Genomic DNA, 23150 nt, shown 5'->3' with positions numbered 1-23150 from the left:
GTTACCAATAATAAAATATAGCATAAACAAACTAATGTGATACATATTAGGAAAGTCTATTAAATGGGAACTGATATATGGCGATGCAAACATGCCTTCGAGACTGTTAAGCAATGGACAATTAGCCACCATTGCCTTTATTTTTAGTGGCGTGAACAAGAAACCTGGACTGTTATGGACTGGACCCATATCATCCTTAGCAACAAATCCAGGTTCTTTTTGGGATCCAACAATAGTTGAGTTGAAGTATGGAGGCCTCCACCTTTGCTGTGGAGTTGCTGGAGTCATGATATGGGGAGTCATTGAATATTACAGACAGTCACCCCTAGTAGTGATATAAGGGACAATAAAAGCCCATCGTAGAGAACATCCTGCCGCCACATTTATTGTCTCTCATGGCAGGACTATGAACTAGCATCACTCAACGAGATAACGCTCACCATACAGCAGGGTTTTCCCAGAAATGTCTTCATCAGATTGTAATACTTCATTGGCCTGCCTGGTCACAAGATTTATCACCAATCAAGTATTTATTGTGAGACAGATTTAGTAACCTACAAGTATGCAGGATCCACAGGCTTGGCTGCAAAATCTCTGGTCATATGTGGTGCAGGATGCCATACGGAACCTCCATGCATTCCTCTATGCCCAACCATATCTCATCTTCTATAACATCAGAGGATAGTTTTGAAAATCCTTTATATCTGACTTCTCTTGATAAGAGGCTAGTGTTTGTGTATAATATGTGATATCTCTCAACCCATCAACTCATTATATGTGGAAACAAATGGGACTCCAGGACTAAAAGGGACTTTGGTTTGTCCTGTAGCAAATTCTTCCTTTTTAGTAGCCATTTTTATTTTTTAAGTAACATGTGAAGGGAGCTGAATTTTAACATTTTTAGCCATCATATATAGGCTTCCAGTTTTTGTTAATCATTCACTTTTTCATGAAGGCACCACATTTGACCCCATTGCAGTTCCCTTTAAATGTAATTTTTTATGTTAAACATGAAATAAATGTATAAGATCTAATAGTGTCAACACAAATTGTTTACGGGAGATAGAATGTGAAGATTTTTCCAATGTTTTTCTTATTGTACCTTTGACATCTTTAATTTCAACCAAAAAGTATGTTTGAATAAAAAATAGAGATGACATATACACATTTAAGGTGGCCATACACCTTGGGCTTATGTTGGCTGAAGTTCCTGCACACAGTGGATTCGGCCATCAGCCTATGGTGTTTGAGGCCCCCACAATCAACTGTTGACAGTTGATGTCAATGGTAAGAGGGGTTGGCCATGATGGAAAATCATGGATCACCTCTCTGTTCAGAATAAGATAAGCTGCAGTGAGAGCTTGTGTATGGGGAGAACGGGCGGCAGGGGTTAGACTTAACTGATCATTATGGCCTCCTTTTGACTACAGCAATTACATTACCAATTGACGTAGTTTACATTCAGCTGTAAACCTATGTTCTGTTGTTTCACTGTCTGACTTTGTGTCTTTTCTTCTTTTCTGGAGGTCAGGTTGCCAAACTTTACCGTGATTCCAGCCTAGGAAACGTTGTGAATATCATAGTGACTCGACTAATAGTCCTCACTGAAGATCAGGTAGGAAATATTTCATTTTGCTTATGTTTATTATTAAACATTGGCTTCTCTGGAGAGATTGTCTGTCTATAAAGGGAAGTCAAAGTCAGCTATATGGTACAGCTATATGGTACACCCTTGGTAGCTATTAAACCAAGTTGTCTCCCAATTCAGCATACAGAGATTATTATTATATATCTCCTACTAATAGGAGAATTTTCTTAAGGACCTGTTTTGTCCTACATTTAACTGACAACACTTTGATTTTAAATGGGTACTGTTTAACTTTTAACTTGTCAACACTTATTGATTGCAGTGGGTCTCACTGCTGAAACCTGTTGTGATCAGGAGATATATGTAGGCTGTGAGTGCCGCAATCTGTTGTGATCAGACAATATATCTAAGGTGAGAGTGCCGCAGCAGCGCTATGCACTCCCTGGAAGTTACATTGTCAGAGTTACCAAGCAGCTGGGGAGTAGATCGCACTGCTGCTGTGCTCTCTCCTCGGCTATATGTTCTGATCACATTGGGTCCCGCTGCCATCAATAACTTTTGATATGCCCATTGTCTTGGCAAAACGTATTTTTAATAACAGGTACGCTTTAAATTCTCCTGTAGTGGTGCTGTAGGGAAACTGAATACTTAGAGCCCAGTTTGCCCACACATAATAATGGATTGTCGGCCCAGCAGGTAGCTGCTTTATAATCTACTTATTGCTAAGGGACAAGTAAGGATTGTCCAAAGCAGGCAACCCTATACTATATTTTAAAATCTGAATATTAAGCAATATATTAGAACATAGATAGAAGATAGCTAGCGTTACTGATGATAATATAAGACATTTAGCTCCCTTATACAGCATGAACAGAGCTTTTACTTAGTTACTTTAAGCCCTTAAAAATCTTCCCTATTCCTAAAGGGGTTATCTGGCTATCAACTAGACACATAGGCACACAGTGGCTCCCTTTGTAAGAAAAAAAAATAAAAATGTATAGAGCATAGTAAGGCTGGGTGCATGTGTAAAAATTGGTACTTTTTTGCATCTGAATTATGGCATCAAGTCCGGCTTTGGATCCAATATCTGATGACTAGAGATAAGCGAACCTCGAGCATGCTCGAGTCCATCCGAACCCGAACTTTCGGCATTTGATAAGCGGTGGCTGCTGAAGTTGGATAAAGCCCTAAGGCTATGTGGAAAACATGGATATAGTCATTGGCTGTATCCATGTTTTCCAGACAACCTTTGAGCTTTATCCAAGTTCAGCAGCCCCCGCTAATCAAATGCCGAACGTTCGGGTTCGGATGGACTCAAACTCGAACCCGGTTCGCTCATCTCTACTGATGACCCAAAATGGCGGCTGTCAGTTCCAGTCCAATGACCAATGACTGGACCAGAAAGTCATAATACAGATGTAATAATACATCCATATTACACTATTTCATAAAGCAAAAAAAAGACTTTTGGTTTCCATCAGGTGAATGGGGACCTGTTTTATGTATGCATCCAAGGCTTTCCCAGCACGTACATGATACATATACTGTACATATAATGTGGAAGTAACATAAACCTGGTGCCTCTATGTATTATACGCAGTCCCTTTAGTAGATATTTGACTGGCTGAGAATAGCTACTGCAGTGTAGGATGGCTTTTATTCACTGGCTTTACTCATTGGAAACCTAGTACAGTATGAGTTCTTTTTATGGGCACTTAATAAAATCTGAATATTAATAATTTGAGTTAGCCGGGTATGCTGCGGCTATGGGAATGTCATTTCATTTACTATTTTCTATTTATAAAGCGTCCTCCATAAGCAGGGTTGCAAACCTATCGATGTGTTAAATGCCTGCTCGTTGATAATATGAAATTGTTATATTGACATAATCACTATTACATTTGGAACACACAATACGTCTGCTCAGTAATATGCTGGCTGAACTCTGGGTCAGATTTTATAGAGATAAATATTGGCAAGGAGTGATTATTCCTAGAAACCACTGCATCTAATTATAGTCCCATTTTAGTCTTCAAAAGGCTTAACAACTGACCTTAGTAATTTGCTTGGAACATTCCTGGTATGCGTGTTGTATTGCAGCCAAACTTGGAGATAAACCACCATGCGGACAAGTCCCTCGACAGCTTCTGTAAGTGGCAGAAATCCATCCTCTCGCACCAGAGTGACGGGAACACAATTCCAGAGAATGGCATCGCTCACCACGACAATGCTGTACTCATCACCAGGTAGGAGCTTTATTGCTATGGAACTTTTTTCACTGGCTATGACTGTTTGATGTTCTCTATAATCGGAAAAGTATTGCCATTGTTTTTACATTATTTGTCTTCAGAGGATATTTTACAATAGGACCTTTTGTATTTGTTAGCCTTTTCATATTATATTAGGATTTGATGGTTTTTTTTGTTCACTAGATTTGTTTATACTAGCATGTTATGTTATATTTTTCTCAGTAGTCATTCTTTCCTTACTTTAAAGTGGTTGTCCAGCGTTGCTACCAGTGCTACACCTGTCTTTGGGCATTATACCCAATTCCTTTTAAAGTGAACTAAAGTACTACATACAACTAATGGACAGATATGGCAGTTTGTGTGTGTTTATTTTTTTCTAGCCCTGAGAAATCCCTTTTAATTTGGCCAAAGATGTTACATTGTTAACTATAATATATATATATATATATATATATATATATATGATATTTGTAGTTTTGTTCTTTATTTTATTTATTTATGTGATTATTTTTCTTCATTTTTGGTTTATAAGTGTGCGCCTTTAAAGAAGGGGCCCTTTGATATATGGGGCCGATCTGTGGTTAGTGGCATCACTTCTAATCTAGAACCAGAGGTTGTTATTAAGTGTTATGCTCTTATAGACTGGGGCACTGCATAGATTACAACAGTGCCAGTCTTCCATTGATCTACCTCGCGACAGTGATGGGAGGAGATATAAAAGCACTGGGGGTGGCAGGCCTACCTCCATAAATCTACTGTTCATAAATCCACTCTACACAGTAGGCTTAGCATTAGAGAGTGGGGTATCAGTCCATAAAAAATGACGGGAGATATAAAAGTTCATCTGTCCAGGGTGGTTTAATGTGTTTCGGTGTAACAGTGCAAGATGGATGTCTCATTTTGATCTTTGCTTTGAGGCTTTTCTGCTCCATTTATGCCCCTCTTTCATTCTGTGAGGTGAAATGATATTTTGTGGATTGTGTTACTGTGTCCTCTATATGGCCCCTATTAGTTGAGTCAAGGTGTGGGCTTTGATGTGTATGATGATTTAGTGTGCGCAATACCCCTATTATGATGCTTGTCTGTGGAGTCAGTTGGACCGCTGCTTCAACAAGGCGACTAAAGGTTCATGATACAATTTTTCCAAAGTAGGTCATTGAAGAGCACAATCCCATGGTCTTTTTTGGAAGTTTAGCATTTGACTATAATATATTGTCTCCTATGGTGTCTAAATGCAGCCTTTATTAATGACAACACAAAAACCAAAAAAGAATTTTATAGCGGATGCAAGACCAGTATATACAAATTTACTTTATTGATTACACATCAGAAAATTTAAAAAAATTTGATTAATTTTTACATCACAAGGGGGCTAGAGCAAATACAAATCCCCATAAGGACGGTGGATTGACAAGGTTCTTTCATGTAAAATATACCATCACAGAACAAATAACAATACAAAATAATGAACCTATACATATACTGGGCACTGGGCTGGTACTGCATACAATAGATAGATATACCTCACAGTGAGTATAAAATGATAAATAGATACCATCCTCCTATAATAAAACATTACCCATACGTGTCCTTAGTTCATGTATCCACCTCACCGTACACCCGACGCACGTTTCGCTTGTTGCTTTATCGACAAGCAACAAGCGAAACGTGCGTCGGGTGTACGGTGAGGTGGATACATGAACTAAGGACACGTATGGGTAATGTTTTATTATAGGAGGATGGTATCTATTTATCATTTTATACTCACTGTGAGGTATATCTATCTATTGTATGCAGTACCAGCCCAGTGCCCAGTATATGTATAGGTTCATTATTTTGTATTGTTATTTGTTCTGTGATGGTATATTTTACATGAAAGAACCTTGTCAATCCACCGTCCTTATGGGGATTTGTATTTGCTCTAGCCCCCTTGTGATGTAAAAATTAATCAAATTTTTTTAAATTTTCTGATGTGTAATCAATAAAGTAAATTTGTATATACTGGTCTTGCATCCGCTATAAAATTCTTTTTTGGTTTTTGTGTTGAACAGTGTTGGGTGCGCATGGACCGCACTATTTGAGCCGTGTATAGGAGTACTTTATTAATGACAAGCAGACATGTTATAAGGGTCGCATTGGTGATCCAAGCTGCTGGTAATATTGAGATCAAATGGGTTTCGGACATGGATTATATGAAAACCCTGTAATATCCAGGCTATGCCAATCTTATATATGACATAGGTGACAGCATGTTTACAATGTTTACATGCTTTGTTACATGGATGCCATAGTCTAAGTGTCAAGATGAAAATGCCAACGTTTGCCCCCTTTACAGGGGATAATGTGCGGTTAGGAATTAGAAATAAATCTTTCATGGTTTAACTTTTGAATGTGCCATGTTTGGTCTTATAATATCATTGTCACTTTTTTCACAGGCTTAAGAATCTGTTCCTATGTAAAACCGTTGGTAGCCTAGTGTCAGTAAGAGTTCTCACCGCCTGCCTGTTATTTAGCAGTCATTCAGCTATTACGTACACTGTAATTATCACTATTGGATACATATAATTTATTATGCATTTCTAAATAGCATATGATTTGTTATGTATTTTCTACTTGCCAGCTCTTTGCTTTAAAGAACTCTTATATCTGGTTGCTAACACAAAGTATATTTAGTTACACTTTGCATCTGGCTCTGCGATTGGTAGAGGTGCGTGTTCATTGTGTCCCTGGAAAACTATTTCCGTTTTCTTATGACATTCTTTCTCCACCTTTCTGTGGCCATCTAATATGGTTTTATGTATTCAGACACAATCATAAAAACTGACCCCCCCCCCCCCCCACACACACACACACATACATACACACTTGTGCAGTGAAAATTTCAAGATGCCTATTTTAGTTAGACTGCACAGTCATTTTTTTGCCGACATATCCCCATAAAAATACTGGCATTGACTGTGATTGTAAAATGTCTGTGTTCAAAAAAAGTAAATTTCTTTCAATGTTATAAAATATGTTGTAATGTTGTTGGAGAAATTATGACAATTATACAAATAGCAATCCCTTTTCTATGGGCAGGCAAGATGTATTGTTAAAATGGTGCTTTTAAGTATAGTTCCCCACCTAGCACATGTTAATAAAAAGTGTGATCCCGCTGCCTACAGTATGTGTCTGTGAAACTTTATGACGTAACTTCCTGAATGCCATTAAAAGAAAGGTAAATAGCCCTTCCTAAAGAATGACCTGAAGCCCCATAGAAAATGGATTGTCTGTTGGTCGCCTCTGGGGTCCCAGTGATCAGACCCTTACCAATCAGCAAGTTGTGAATGCCCTCTTTATTATTTTATTGGAACTCCAGTCTTAGGTTTTTTTTGGCACATTTGTTTGGTCATTGTTTGACTTTTATAAGAAACTTTAGTTCATAGTTGGCATTTTTAAATGCCAAGCCAAAAGCTCCACCAAAAGGGAAAGTTACCTGTCTGTGGAGAGCTGTTTGGGGGTTGCTAGCTGGCCTTATAGAGGCCTATTGTTGTGGGCCCAAAGGGGTAATGCTTTCCCATGCGGAGAGAACCATAAAAGCATGTGGAGATGTATTGGCCTTTCATGCTTCACTGGGGATTCTGAGAAGGATATGGAAGGCAGTTTTCTGACACCACCTTCTTGAAGTAGCTTTATATCAGTATTTGACTACTTTTAGAATCATGACTGGGGATCTAACTTTTTGTTCCAGAAACTCTGCCAGTTAGAGAATTGACCCTTCTGTAAATGTCTGTTTTGGGATTGTTGCCATGGGCTGTATTCATGTTTTCCGGGCAGTCCTAGGGCTGCATCTATCCTCTCCAGGCATGGTAATTCAAATGCAGAGCGATCAGGTTACTGTAGTTCTCTTGCCTCTATTTCTCACCTTCCTATACTTGGATTTGTCAGTGCTGGCCTATAGCTAGCATATGATATCAATTCTGATTGGTAGTGTTCTTGTTTTTACATCCCCCTAAGTCCCCTATTTCCACCCACTGGTAAACAAGAAAACTGGAAAGCTAGAGGTCTTCTCAGACTTAATGGTGTGTGGGGTGGTCCTAGTTTTCGAGCCTTTACCCAGTGATATGCCATAAAACATGTGCTTAGTATTATTCCAAACCAAAAATTACCAGAATCATTTTGTAAATAATGCCAGAAATATTCATCAAATTAGAATGATATATGCACAAGTTAAAATGAGTTGTTTTTCTGCTTTTATTTTTCAGTTCTGTGAAATTATTTTGCCATATTTTCACCGAGAGTCAGCACGATGACTTACGTGGAGAGAATATGAATGAATAATATGTCTGCAGAATTTTTGTCACTCATCTTCCTACAAACTATATCTCACCATGAGTCATAAAAATCATAACATTCAAAGATTTCACTGAGGAAATGTGTTTTGTGGCACCAATATAGGATGTCTGTTATAGCATTCACTAATTTATTTCCCAAACCATGGAGAGCGGCCAGTTGAGTAGTCTGCATTTTTGCGTATGAAAAATGCTTGCTATTTTTTATTGAAATTTTTATAGGAGCAGAACATGCGTAAACTAAATAATTTTCAGGTGAAATAGAAAGCTGGATTATGGATTAATAGTTAATGGTAAGTGCTTTTGCTATAATTTTAAGCGAATTTATTATAGAAAAGTTTCGCCACCATCATTTTATATGTTTCAGCAGTGAAAATAACTTTTGGAAGACATTGAGGTCTAGGCAACACGACGGTAACATATTTCCATCTATTTAAGAAGTGGAACAAAAATATCCAAAATATCATGGTCCAGCCGTTGGCTTGAATGGAGTATGTATATTTATAATACTTTTATACATGTTGCGTCACATGAAACTACAACCAATAAATGTGAAGGTATTTGTCCAAAATTTTGCAGACCCACTTTTTTTTCTTTTTTTTGAAGAATCAGTCTGATCGTTCAGCAAATTACATCTGGTAATGCAATTATATGGTGTGCATGTGAGGTCATTGGCTGATTTTCAATATTTAGCAACTTGGCTGTGGGCAGTTTTTTTTTTTTGGGGGGGGGTAGTTTAGGTGGATTATAATTTGGTTTGGTCTAGCTGTTGGATGGGTGAAATAGTGTAGTTTTGACAAATAGATTGTGGTTAAAAATAAGTCTAAGTATACAAAAAGATATTGACTTCCACTTAACCAACCAGAAGTAGCTCCATTAAATTTCTTAAAACTTAGTGATCGCCTCTTTAAGTCATGTAATTTCCAACTGGCACCCCATTGGTTGTATGTTGCCCCTAAAAGCAAAGCAAGTTGATTCCATCTAATTATATTACTGCCTGTTGCTCCATTTGTTCCCATTCTAAGGACCGGTGGAGAAGCCAATGGTCAAACACCACCATTCACCCTGTTGTCTTCTAGCCTATTTATAGGGATAAGATGGGAACATCACTTTATCAGATGTTATTATAGATGTAGGCCGCTGTCTTACACGTTTACCCGGCCAATATTGTGGTATTGGCCAGATGAACATTTTCTTTAATTTGGATTGTGGGCACATTTGGGTCAGCCCACTATCCAATTAACCATAGACCTCAATACAATGTACGACCATACATTGTTCACAGTGTGCCGGATGGAAATAACTGACGAGTCAGTTATTTCTACGTCCCCAGAGGAACAGCGGCCGTTGTGCAATACATTGTGTGCACAGCAGCCGCTGTCCCCATAGGATTCCACCCAGTGAATTTTTTTTTTACAAGAACGGCCGTTATTTAAATCTCTAACAATGGCCGTTCTTGTGTGTGTGTGTGTGTGTGTATATATATATATATATATATATATATATATATATATATATAAATTTTTTTTTTGTTTTTTCTTCTTCACTGTTTATCACTTTAGGCATCTGCTGCAATGGCATCCAGTTATTGGTATATATAGTAATACATAATATATATATATATATATATATATATATATATATATATATATATATATATATATATTAAAAGTAGTTGACAGCTCTTAATGTATTCTTTAAAGATGTCTGTAATTGATACCATACAGTGGCATCCATCATCTATAGGCAAGCATAGTATAGTGGTACCTCGGTTCAGGAGCTGCTTGAAACTCAAACTGTATTTTCAAGGAAACTTTGCTTTTGTTTCTTAAACTCTGCTCAGTTCTCAAACACTTTTCAGGCCCCCAGTCTTGAAATACTCAGTATCTGAACGTTTTTGCAAGCGTGGCTGGTGGGTTGTACCTGGTGAGTTTAGCACAGGTGAGGCTTTGCATACAGTACTGTACTGTATAAGACTGCTGGAGTGTATATATAGTACAGTAGTAGTGAAGTCAGTGCACCACCATCTCCCATGCTTTACAGTGCTGGGATTGGGGGGACGTTATACAGTAAAGGATGAGTGAGGAGTTATAGTACAGTGACTACTGTACTATAAATGCTGGTTTTGTTGAACATTTCTTGTGTATAATGCACTATACAGTATAGTACCGTTCTGTACTGTACTGTACTGCCTTCCGGAACCAATTAAGTTCGAGAACCGAGGTACCACTGTATATTTCATTTGTTGCTGTACACTGATGTTTACTGGCCAGATGAGGGCTGAAAAGACACTCTTTTGGCTCCTGTCAGACTAATGAACCCCTGTAGAGATGTTTTGCACAAAAGGAAAAAAGAAACAAACAAGAAATTACACGTGTTTGTTTTCCTCCCCCTTTGGCCCTGGTTGAATGTACAGATTTTTGAGGGAGTTAAGGGTGACTTTAACTTCAGCATTCACAATATGTTGGTTTGGCCTTTTTGGAAAAGCTGCTGTTTTTTTTTTCTTCATGCAGTTGCCACATGAGAGACACATTTTGTGCTCACCACGTCTGCCAGGTACGGTCATCCTGTGGATGTTTGTAGTTTATAGTGGATATGTCCTCGAAAGATCTGCCCTACTGTTTCAGATTATTGTTATGACAATTTTATTAATATAAAAACTGTGGGCTTCTTGAGTACTCTCACAGCAGTTATGTTTTTATTCTATTTTATGTTCCTACCAAAATTACTTTTCCATAGTGTAGAACGTTGACATTTTAAGTAACAAGAGAACAAATCATTGGATCTCCGTATGTGCAAATATCAAGGTACTGGCCTCTGTCCATTAATAAAATGCCTACAAAAATGTTTATTGGGTGAGTAAGACTACAGCTGCTTACTCAGAATCCGTTGTTTTATAAAGTCATTGAATGACTCACGTAGATGCACTTCTTTACACATGAGGTCGGGGGGTAATAGTTAGATCTTTAATTTTACTTCCAAAACACTAAACCTGCTTCCTTTTAAAGGGAACCTGTCATCACTTTCATTCTGCTGAAACTATTAGTCAACAGGGCGGTCCTTGGTGGCCTCTGTCTGCCACAATGGCCTTGATTGATAAATCTCTCCGTATACTCAAACATGGAGAAAGGCTGGGGGGCAGAAAGAAGCCACCAAGCACCACCCAGCATGAAAGTGATGATGGGTTCTTTTTAAACCGTACTATTTTGCTGATATCTCGCCCTCAACACATTCATTGTTTTGTGTGGTCGTGGCGCTTATGCATGGAAGTGATTTCTGTAATTTTCAGAACTATTTGGCTGTATTACTTTCAAACTAAGCAGATTGTGTAGACCTCAATATCATGTAGGACCTTGATCTACATCCTGTGGATATCAGGGCCTGCTGGGTATTGTCTTTTTGCTGCAGAATGGTGGTTGCCAATGCAGGATGTCGCTAGTGCTCTCATTGGAAAGATAGGGAAGGTTCCCACAATTAGTCTCGGTGTGCTAATGTCTGAACCGTGTCACCCACTTGTTACTGATTTGCACATTGTAATAAACTGTCTAATACTAAACTGAGATTTTTCAGACATTTTTAATGATTAGCCTTTTGTGAAATAACTGGAGGTTCGAGGTAACAGACTGCTATGATATATAAAGTTTTAACCTTTACTTTGTTAACTGTATTTTATAGATTAGGGGTGGCAAAATCTTGGCCCTCCAACTGTTGCAAAACTACAATTCCCATCATGCTTGGACAGCCTAAGCCGAATTATAGCTCTCCAGATGGAAATTGTAGTTTTGCAGCAGTTTGACACCAGTGTTGTTGTTATTAACCTAATCTTGTAATAAAATTTAATTAAAGCAACTCTGTACCAACAATCTGACCCCCCCCCCCAAACCACTTGTACCTTCGGATAGCTGCTTTTAATTCAAGATCTGTCCTGAGGTCCGTTCAGCAGGTGATGCGGTTATTGTCCTAAAAAACAACTTTTAAACTTACAGCCCTGTGCCCAAAGAGAGTATCTGTGCCCTAACTTTGCACCACCCCTCTGTCCCTCCTCCCCACCCTCTTCATCATTAGGAATGCCTGAACATTGCACAGCTGCTTCACGATCCAGCCCATTTGCCGGGCTGACACAGGTGGGGAATAAGAGCAATCTTCCTGGAGCATTCCTAATGATGAGGAGGGTGGGGATGAGGGACAGAGAGGTTGTGCCAGCGTAATGCCTACACAATCTTCCGTTGGGCATGGGGCTGCCAGTTTAAAAGTTGTTTTTTAGGACAATAACTGCATCCCCTACCAAACCGAAGGTACAAGCAGTTTGGGGGGGGGGGTCAGATTGTGGGTGCAGAGTCGCTTTAAATGTTTGGTCATAATGTATTTTAAACCTAGCCTATACTTTCTAACACCAGGGGGCGCTGTTTCTATTATTTTTTATTCAGTGTTATACTGGCTGAAATCTCAATTGGCGCCAGAGGGGGGTTACCATTACTATTGAATCCCACACTGCATTGTCGTCCTCTCTGCACTATAAAAGCATCTGCAAACAGAGGGGACGGCAGTACAGGCTAGGATGCAGATCATTGTCCCTTGGCATGCGTAGGGGCAAGTGAGAGATATAGCTTGTCCAGCTTCTGCAGAAAGGCTACCTCGTTTGATGCCTAAATGTCCACCCCCATTTCCCAGTGAGAGTGAATGCCACATAGCAGGCAGGCGGAGGAAATATCTGGGCACCAGAGCTGTGGAATGGGGCAAAAATCGCCAAACAACAGCCAAAGAGATACTTACCGTATGTGAACTTTTTTTCTCTTTCATGAAATGACAGGGGGACCCTTTTATGGGGACCCAGATCTGCCAATGTTACTGGTATTATGGAAAAGCAAAACTTTCCATCACATGTGTATTTTATGTAATTACATTGAGAAGATCCTACAACAGAGAGGTTCACAAACATGCACAATGTGATCTGTGTCTGCTAGTTTTACACATCATGAGTTTGAATTGGTGCAAATTTTTTTACATGATTACTGGCAAACCTGACAGACCATGCTGCCTATTGGTAGTTCCTTTTTGTATTGGGGAGATAAGAGACCAGCAGAAGAGACTAAAAGCAGCCTACCCACTCTTCACTTCATTTAAACCATAGTAGCACTTGGCCAAGCGTTCATGCATTTGTACAGATCAGGAGAGAGAGCTGTCAGCTGAATGAGTTTTTGGCCAGTAGCTATGATGTGCCAAATTTAGGTATTAATCCTGGAAACAGCTCTACAGATTTGGTGTCACAGGTGTGATAGTGTTCCTTAGATACCATTGGTGTAAAATACTTTATGTAAAATGTAGCTGCTTAGTTGCTGAATATCAGGCCTTATGCTTCATATGCCTTCCTAAAGGTCAGCATCAAGTTAACTGCGTTGTATTTTCCATCAACAAGTGAATAATTTAACCTCCCCTCCAACAACTAGAATTGCAGGCATGTACACAAGTACTGCGATCCCCAGGCTAATGACAATAACACACACCAAAGACCTGTGAGATTTTCTTCATTGCCATCTATACCTTAGCCCACCTTCATTTCCATCAAAGAATGCTCCATTTCTAATGGCCCAAGCACATGTACAGTGGAAAAAGTGAATGGGTCACATACAGCATTTATTGATGAACAAAAAACATGTCCCATTAAAGTATCCTCAGCTACCGGCTGCACCAAAATACACTACTAAATATAATACCAATACAAAGTATAGTGGAAACTGCCCCTGAGTTTATATTTCTGGCAAAGTGAAGAAACCATATGTAAATCTACAGTATAGGACATAAATTCAGTATCCTAAATTTGCTTCCTTTGTTCCACACTTCAATGGAGGGGGGGGGGGATTCCATGGATAAAACCCGTAAGGATTACACATTTATTGCTTACCTTACGGATAGGCCATCATTGTAAATTTTTGGAAAACCCATTTTAGGCTGTGTTCACATACAGTTATAAAGTCAAAACCAGGAGTGGGTACAAAGCACAGAAAAAGTCTCTTTCCATTAAGGCTGGATCTACATTACAAGCAATATCTTATTGTTGTTATCCACACACCACTCCTATGATATGGCAGCTTGGAGTATTGTAAGTTCTTTGAGATTTTGAGGGAATTGAAGGGGATGCTGTGTCCCCTTAAGTGTATCTTCTCTTTGGCACACTTGTTAAGCTGACTCCATTGTAGTGAGGTTTAACAGGTTTTATTCTGGTATATTATCCATTTTTATTATGCTTCCTAACTTCTTCACATAGGGAGGGTATGTTTTAGGTACCTGGGTTTCACCAGTCCTATCCTGCCTGTTAACTCCTTCACTGATGGACAGCTACCAATGTTGTGTGCTGGCACCACTGGCACTCTCCAACTGCCAGACAGAGGTAATTAATTAACTTTACAGTAAGTCTCCATTCACACGGAGCAAAACTGGCGGAATTCCGCCAGCCTCCCTGTCATAATGACTATAATAGTCTATGGGAGGCTTGCGCGCCTCCTTTCTTCGCATCTCTTTGTGCTGAAGAATCGACATGAACGGACAAGTTTAAGTTATCTCTAAACAAGAAATCTGTAATGCAAGGGGTTGGGTGCCGGGCAGATGCGTTGTTATGCAATGTTACCTGGAAACCCTCTAACATTACTCTTTAATTACTAACCTTCTCTTGATCCCTGGTGAATTAGTATTTCCCAATACGTCACGTTGGGTTAACCCACTGAAGATCACCATGGCTACACATATATCCAGTAATATGTATCATAAATGTAGTGTGCATAGTGCCTTACCTGCAGCAGACTAACAGAACAGAGGATTTGCACTCCTCTTATATATTGTTTAGGCAGTGCCTAGGCGGGATACAATAGTATCCATCTAAGATTTTTTGACTCATTGACAGCAAGCAGAGATCAGCATTACTTTTTTGTATTATACAGTGATTAAGTTTTATTTACTTAAAACCAGAAAACCTCTTAAAACACCAAATCGCTAACAAAAGTAAATTAATTCCTTTTATCAGCTGAGTAATCATGGGATTTCGGCCAGAAACCCGCAGGGTAAGGGCTTGGTGAGTTTCCAATTTACAGCTGCCAATCATATATTAACTTTGTTAGTGTAATGTAAGTTAGACTAATGAAAAAACAATATTTAATTGGTTTCCATGGGCTACGACCTGGATGGCTCTCTGTATATCGGCATGTTGTAGACTTGGTCGTCTTTTGAGATATTCCTTATTGTAGATTTGTTCTAAAATAGTAGGATATACCTATTTACTAGTATTATTTGTGGTCTCGGTGTGAGTTTGATACAACTGGTTACTATAGACCAGCTGTGTTCACACTCTAAACACATGCAAACACTAATTTTTTTTTTTTTTTCGAGAATTTGTAAAAGGGCTAGGCCGTCTATAAACCAAGTTGAATTTTAACTTGCAATGCTTCTGAGATATTTTGAGCATTCTTGCCTTTCATGGTAACATGGCCAGGTCTTGAAGAATTTTCATACGCTCTGTAAATCACATAAAACACCAGCTCAGCCTCCATTTAATTTTGGGATGTGAAACAGGAAACAAAAGTGTAGAAGAGGGAAAAAGATCTCCGAGGTCAAGTTTCTTTGTTTGCAGAAGACCTGTAGGTCACCCAGCATGTCGTCTCATTAAGTGGAGAATAGAAAGGTTCATTCACTCTTTATCTTTTCCGCATTACTTCAAATTTCCATCCGTTCTTTTAGGTTTGTGATAAGTGGATATCTAAATTCTTTAGCTTCCGGCCCTTTGGAGCGTTTTCCCAATGAGCTGAACTGATAATGTGCTCATACACCTGATACACCAGGTAAAAAAAGATCTTTAAAGGGGTTGTCTGGCAATAAAAAATTATTCACAGAATAACACACATTACAAAGTTATACAACTTTGTAATGTATGTTATGTCTGTGAATGGCCCCCTTCCCCGTGTTTCTCCCCACCCACGCTAGACCCGGAAGTGTGGTGCATTATACGCACCGCATCTCGTGTCGTCCACGGTCTCCGATCGTCAGCAGTGACGTCTTCTTCGGGAGGCCGGCGGATCTTCCCGAGTGCCGGCCGCCCTCTGCAGCGTCATCCGAAGCTCAGCCGCGATTGGCTGAGCATAACTGTGCTCAGCCAATCGCGGCTGAGCGGCTGATGACGCGGCCACGTCATCAGCTGCTCAGCCGCGATTGGCTGAGCACAGTTATGCTCAGCCAATCGCGGCTGAGCTTCGGATGACGCTGCAGAGGGCGGCCGGCACTCGGGAAGATCCGCTGGCCTCCCGAAGAAGACGTCACTGCTGAGGATCGGAGACCGTGGTCGGCACGTGACAGGTAATGTATAGCGCACCACACTTCCGGGTACACGGGTGGGGGTGGTGGGACACGGGGAAGGGGGCCATTCACAGACATAACATACATTACAAAGTTGTATAACTTTGTAATGTGTGTTATTCTGTGAATAATTTTTTATCGCCGGACAACCCCTTTAATGTGCTGTACAGTTTATTGTCTAAAGTTCTATAGAGCAACAAGTGTAAATTATTCTGGGGGTCCATTGTCCATCTATACAGAACATGTACATTAGAGGCATAATGTTTGCAGTTACAGGGGGGCTGACTACTTTTGGCCTTGCGGGAATGGGGGGCCTTTGTAGGGAATGATTTCAGGAAGAGGACAAGGTACATAGTTTAGAGTTCTATAAGGATTTTCTCCTTTAAGCTATGGTCTGAGGTTTAGGTTCATTTTAAGGTTTGGGATCTGATTTTATTCAGTTTAGACTAGTCTAGGGTCTAAATTTAAGAATCTGGTCCCAATATACTTGGTTTGGTCTGTTGTCTGAATTATGTTTGCAGTCTCGTCTGAGGTCTTAATTTATCTAGTAGTCAAGTTTTAGATCTGAATTAACCTGAGGGTCTAATCTGAGGTCTGAATGAATTTAGGGATGTGGTCTGGTCTCTATTCCTACACCATATAATTAGTATATTATAATTATTTTCCACCAGCCTCACATTTCTTCCTAATTCAGCCAGAAGAACAACAGGTGCCTTTCTCATTGGTGTCTTAAGTCTGTCAGGGTTCCGTCTTTGAAAGCATTTCATTGTTGTTAAACAACAGAGAAAGGGATTGATCCCAGGGCCATGTACACTTTACCTCCTATAATGGATAGGGAGGTGGGAAAATAAACAACACTTTTGAGTTTCTCTATGTATATGTATAGTTTGAAACTTGTTTCTGTATTGTTCTATTTTTTTATAGGTCTGATGTAAAATAATGATTTACGATGCGAATGTAGTTAATTTATATATTCTTTATTTAGTCATCATAACATGGTAATACAGAAAAAAATTTAAGAAACTTGTGGATGCAGATAATGGAAGTTGAAATGTTCAAAAATTTTGCCTCTTAAGAGTATGTGTCTCTTCCAAGAGCATGTGGCAGCTCAGTTGGGCAGGGAGTATACAGTATATGGGACAAGTGTACAAAAGACAGAGTGGTATTGGGGAAATGAGAAGGGAGGGAAGAAAGTGCAGCAAGCCAATGTTATGGGAAAGCAGGTGGGTCCTGTGTTCTGGACTGGTTCTGTGGCATATTACTCATATACTAGTAGATGTGGTTTACAATACCCCCTAAAAATTGTGTTTGGGTTTTAATGTGTTTTTGAATTACATATCACATTACACACATTTTCTATAGTTTCTATGTGGTGCTTATAGTTTAATACCACTTCTATCCATTGCATCCTTTAAACAAATACACGTGATGAGTAGAAATAGCCGAGCACTTAGGTCTTTTGCACCTGTTACTCAAGTCTTATGTTTATCCCATTTTAAAAGCTGGATTAAAACCATAAAGTTAGAGGAATTAGGTCACCAAAGAGAAGATGCTCTTATCGGCCCCTCTACCAAAAGAGCTGTGGTGTTCGTTGTCATCTTACTGTCATTAGTGGTGTAATGTAGTATGCTTAAGCATACAAAGACCTTCTCTCTGTCCTTTTCTTTATGGCTTAAACTAAGCTCTGATGTAACCCTTCCTTAAAAAGAGATGACACTCTTCTAACTACTGTTGTATACAGAGATGCCTGTGAATTGGAATCTGACAAATCCCATGTAGATTAGACCCGACAAAGAGCTGCTTTTGAAAGGATAGAAAATAGAAAGCTTTTTTTATTTATATAGTGCCAAGGGACACAGTGGCTCAGTCATTAGCATTGTTGTACTGCAATGTTAAAGGGATCCAATCAGCACGATTGTGCTGATATGGCTGCCAGCTGCATCCTACAGATCTGCCAATGTAACTTTATATTGGGGAAAAAAGTGTTTTACTGGGGTGGGGGCGGGCCTTTCTTCTGGTCTCCCTAACTGTCAATCATCCCCACACACTGACAGGCAGAGAGTCGTGACTAGTCACGGGCGGCTGCCCACTCTGATTACCCTTATGCCCCGCAATGATGCCCCGTAAAACATTTTTTACCTGGTTTAAAATTACCCCAGCAGATGCTTCTCGTATGCTAGGGGAGCTGCATCCTAGATCTGTAGGATAACACTAAGAGCCATATCAGCTGTTTGGGTCCCTTTAACCCCTTAACGACCGCGGGCGTAAGTGTATGCCCCCAAAACCCGTGCCTTAACGCAAACGGGCGTACATTTACCCCCGCGGTTTCCCCGATCGCTGCGTGTACACACGCAGCGATCGGGGAAGATGGCCTGCTATAATGTATAGCAGGCCATCCTAGCTTGTCGGCACGGGGGGGGGGGGGGGGGTGGTTAACTCCCCCCTTGCTGACGATCGCCGCTATTTGCTGATCAATTCAGATCAGCCAATGGCGGCGATCTGAAGCTTTCCGGGTCATTGGTGACCTGATGACCCGTTAAAAAATGGCACCGAGGACGGCACCGACCGCCATTAATGTTAAAAGTAATGGTGGCAAGGTGCCACGTCCCGATCGCCGTGATCGTCCGGCCGGGACCATCCGGCCGATCACGGCGATATAAGTCCCCAAAAAGTGTTAAATACCTGCTGGGGACACCTCAGCTAGGTAGCTGAGGTGTCCCCAGCAGGTATTGGCACATACTCACCTTATCCCGGCGTCCCGATCGCTTCTTCCGGGTCCCGATCACGTCCTCTTCTTCGTCGCGTCTTTGGGTATTTCCGCCGGTCCTGGCTTCGGCTCCTCTCGGCTCCCATCGGCAATTTCCGGAATTCGGGACCTACTGCCCCCTAGCGGCTGATAAGTGTATATTATACACTTATCAGTTGCTATAGGGTTGAAGAAAGGTGTTTTTTTTTTTTTTTTTTTTTTAGTTTCCGCACCCTATGGCCGATGAGTGCTGATCATCATCGCACGTAAGTGCGCCGCTGATCAGCAACTCCTCCTTTCTGGCGTAGGGTGTTTTTTTTCTATATCCTACAGCCACGTTTTTGCTGATAAGTACCGCACATAAGTGCGGCATTTATCAGCAACTCCTTTCTTGCCGTAGGTTTTTTTTTTTATACTTAATGTTAAAAAGACACGTAAAAAACACTATTACACTACACGAAATAAAGTTTTACACTACACCACTACACATCTACATATCCCCGTATAAAAATGGCCCCCAGGGTGTTTTCGGCGTCAGAGGCATACGTTATTATTGCCTCCGACACCGAAACTGCCAGTGAGGATGAATGGGGGGATCCTTCTTTCCTCCATTTACCCTCATCGTCCTCATCATCCAGTGACGTGTCTGGGGGTAGCAGACAGAGGGACAGAGGGCGGAATCCGCCCATGCATAGAATGGAGTGTGACACGAGCAGAGGCGCGCGCCTCCATCAGTCCGCCGGTGGGTGCCAGCTGCGGAATGCACAAAGGGTTATCCTTCGCCATTCCGCAGTGTGCACGTACCCTTAGAGTGTAAGAAGGAAGGGACACCCGAATCCAGCCCCCAGATGCCCCCTCCCCCCATCCTCGGAGTTAGTGGGAAGATAGTTTGGGAACTGATCTTCCCACTGCTGGATAAAGGTTACCACCTGTACGGGGATAACTTTTATACCAGCACCCCCCTCTTCCGGTCCCTCGCTGCCCGAGCTACTGTAGCTTGCGGCACGATCAGAAAATATCAGAAGCAGTAATAGAGCCCTGATATTTAGCAGCCATAGAGCGGACCCAGCGCTTCTGGATATGAAGGACCCCGTATCGCATCAGGGCAACATTTTCCAGGTGACGTCCCCCACACTGGAAAACAGGAGACCCCAGAAGAAGTGCAGAGTGTGGGGTAACAGGGGGATCAGGAAGGACACCATTTTCCAGTGTGACACCTGTCCTGATCACCCCGGCCTCTGCATACTGGATCGCTTCAAGGCGTACCACACGTCATTGGGGTTCTACATTATCTAAATTCTGTCCCTTATTCCTATTTCAGGGGTCACGTTGATCCAGGGATTATTCCAATTGCCATTATGGAGTCGGGAAGGAATTTTTCCCCTGTGATGAGGCTACTGTCGTCTGCCTTACGAGGTTTTTTTTTGCCTTTCTCTGGATCAACACAGGTTGAATTTGATGGACACCTGTCATTTTCTACCTTATAAACTAATAATTGGCCTAATACCCCCAAATAAATTAGAATGGTCCCTTTTCCCCAGCTAAATAGATATGGCCGCCATTCGCATTAGAGACTTGCCATGATGCAATTACAAAGCCTCAAAGTACAAAGTAGAAACCCCCCACAAGTGACCCCATTCTGGAAACTACACCCCATAAGGAATCTAACAAGGGGGGCAGCTGGGATATGACTCCCTGGTGACTGCCACATTTGTGCCGTGAAAATGAAAAAAATGGTATTTTAAATTTTTACGGCACATGTTCTACATTAGTGCCTGTCGCCAGTGGGGTCCATATGCTCACTGCACCCCTTGTTAGATTCCTTATGGGGTGTAATTTCCAGAATGTGGTCACTTGTGGGGGGTTTCTACTGTCTTGGCAGCACATGGGCTGTGTAATTGCGACATGGCCTCCATCCTCCATTCCAGACTCTGTCCCTTTGGTCGCTTGCCCTGTGCCCTTATGGCACATTATGTCCACATGTGGGGTATTTTCCTACTCAGGGGAAATTACCCAACACGTTTTGCGTTCATTTTCTTTTTTAACCCCTTGTGGAAATGGAAAAAATCAAGGCTAGACCAACATTTAATGTAAATTTCTTTTTCATTTTTACACTAAATGATTGATCTTGTCTTGATTTTTTCATTTTCACAATTGGTTAAAAGATAAAAAAACACAAAATGTGTAGAGCAATTTCCCCTGAGTTCAGAAATACCCCACATGTGGACATAAAGCGCCATGCGGGTGCAGGGTAAGCCTCCAAAGGGAAGGAGCGCCATTTGGCTTTTGGAGGCTGGAATGGATTTTGAGGGCCTTGTTGCATGTAAAAGGCCCCTGTGTTGCCAAGACAGTTGAAACCCCCCACAAGTTACCCCATTATGGAAACTACACCCCTCAGGGAATGTAACAAGGGGTGTAGTGAGCATATGGACCCCACTGGTGGCGGGCACAAATGCGGAACAATGTGGCGTGAAAATGAAATATTAAATTTTTTACACTATAATGTTGGTCTAGCCTTAAATCTTTCATTTTCTCAAGGGGTTAAAAGAGAAAAAACCCACAAAATGTGTAGAGCAATTTCCCCCGAGTCCGTAAATACCCTACATGTGGACATAAAGCACCATGTGGGCGCAGGGCAAGCCTCCAAAGGGAAGGAGCGCCATTTGGATTTTGAAGGCTGGATTTGGCCAGAATGGATGATGAATGTCATGTCGCATTTACAGAGCCCTCGTGCTGCCAAATCAGTGGAAATCCCCCACAAGTGACCCCATTCTGGAAACTACACCCCTCAAGGAATCTAACAAGGGGTGCAATGAGGATATTTTACAATGCTGACTATATGTTAATAAGTTTGGACACCCCAGTGCTATAATAAAACATATCTTCCCTCTCATTTCCCTCTCAACTTTCTGTTACTTCATGCATGAGCACACCATTAATGGAACAAAAAGGATACTAGTAACGTTGGGCAATTCAGAGCCAAGCACTAAAATAGTTATCAGTCTGTTGCCTCATCCCATGGAGGATATGACAAGAGCCATAACTTTTAATTACCTTGACTCCTGAACATAAATCCTGGTCAAACTCCTCCTTTTTCCATTTGCTTGTTGACTCTGATGACTCCAAATTTATGGCCGAGGAAAGTCTTGATGAATAGATGTTATTTACTGACCAGTTATAAAACAGGAGTCATTCTTCACAATTTCTCAATAGGTCAGAGCCAACTACTATGGAATTCCTTTCATGCCTTATTGAGGTTACACCTCTTTGTATCTAGCGTGCTCGAAACAAAACCTGCAGAACAAAATAAAACAAGTCATCCAAAGCAACCCTAAACATAGTATATTGCTTGTAAGTACACATAAAACTGATTTTCACAAGCTTAGGAACTTCAACATGTTGCTAAAAAGGTTGTTACTTGGAAAACATCTGGAGAGTCTTACGTTTCTTAGGATGCTAGTTAATGCGAGGACTGGTTACTTAAGTGGGAAGGTCAGAAATACAGGATACAAAGTATCCATAAAACACTTTTGATCAGTGTACGTAATACTATAAAAAAAAATCAAACATACAAAGGACTTACAGTCAACTAAAAGTCTTACCCAAAGTCCGGGCAATACCTTCAGACTACTTCAGGCCCCTCTTGTGTGCAGAAACAGACAACAATAGGTATGGATGTATTTAGAGGAAAGGTAACCAGTATACGTGTGCCGGAGAAGAAAGCATTGAAGATGCAATGTGACCCAGTAGTTTAGGCACCCACCTTCACTCATAAATGAAGGGAAGAGGCTAAAATGATGCTAAAGTTTGCATTCCCTGGACCCCAGTATCCAGCTCTTGCTCTCCCTTCACCTGGTGGCCATGCCTTTTGCCCTGTTCTTTCAGTAGGTATTCTG

General features: G+C 40.8%; 1 protein-coding gene across 2 annotated transcripts in view; it reads left to right on the top strand.

The window, feature by feature from the left end:
- The window catches only part of ADAMTS6 (ADAM metallopeptidase with thrombospondin type 1 motif 6), a 204936-nt gene that overhangs the window by 23110 nt on the left and 158676 nt on the right, over nt 1-23150 (top strand). For both annotated transcript variants that reach the window (XM_069962724.1, XM_069962722.1), the window contains exons 5-6: nt 1532-1615; nt 3689-3834. In XM_069962724.1, coding sequence (XP_069818825.1) covers nt 1532-1615; nt 3689-3834 — 230 coding nt within the window. The remainder of the gene's footprint in view (nt 1-1531; nt 1616-3688; nt 3835-23150) is intronic.

This window comes from Dendropsophus ebraccatus, chromosome 3, assembly GCF_027789765.1.
Source record: "Dendropsophus ebraccatus isolate aDenEbr1 chromosome 3, aDenEbr1.pat, whole genome shotgun sequence".
NCBI lineage: Eukaryota > Metazoa > Chordata > Amphibia > Anura > Hylidae > Dendropsophus > Dendropsophus ebraccatus.
The sequence above is the reverse complement of the archived record's forward strand: the minus strand, read 5'-3'. Positions and strand labels throughout refer to the sequence as shown.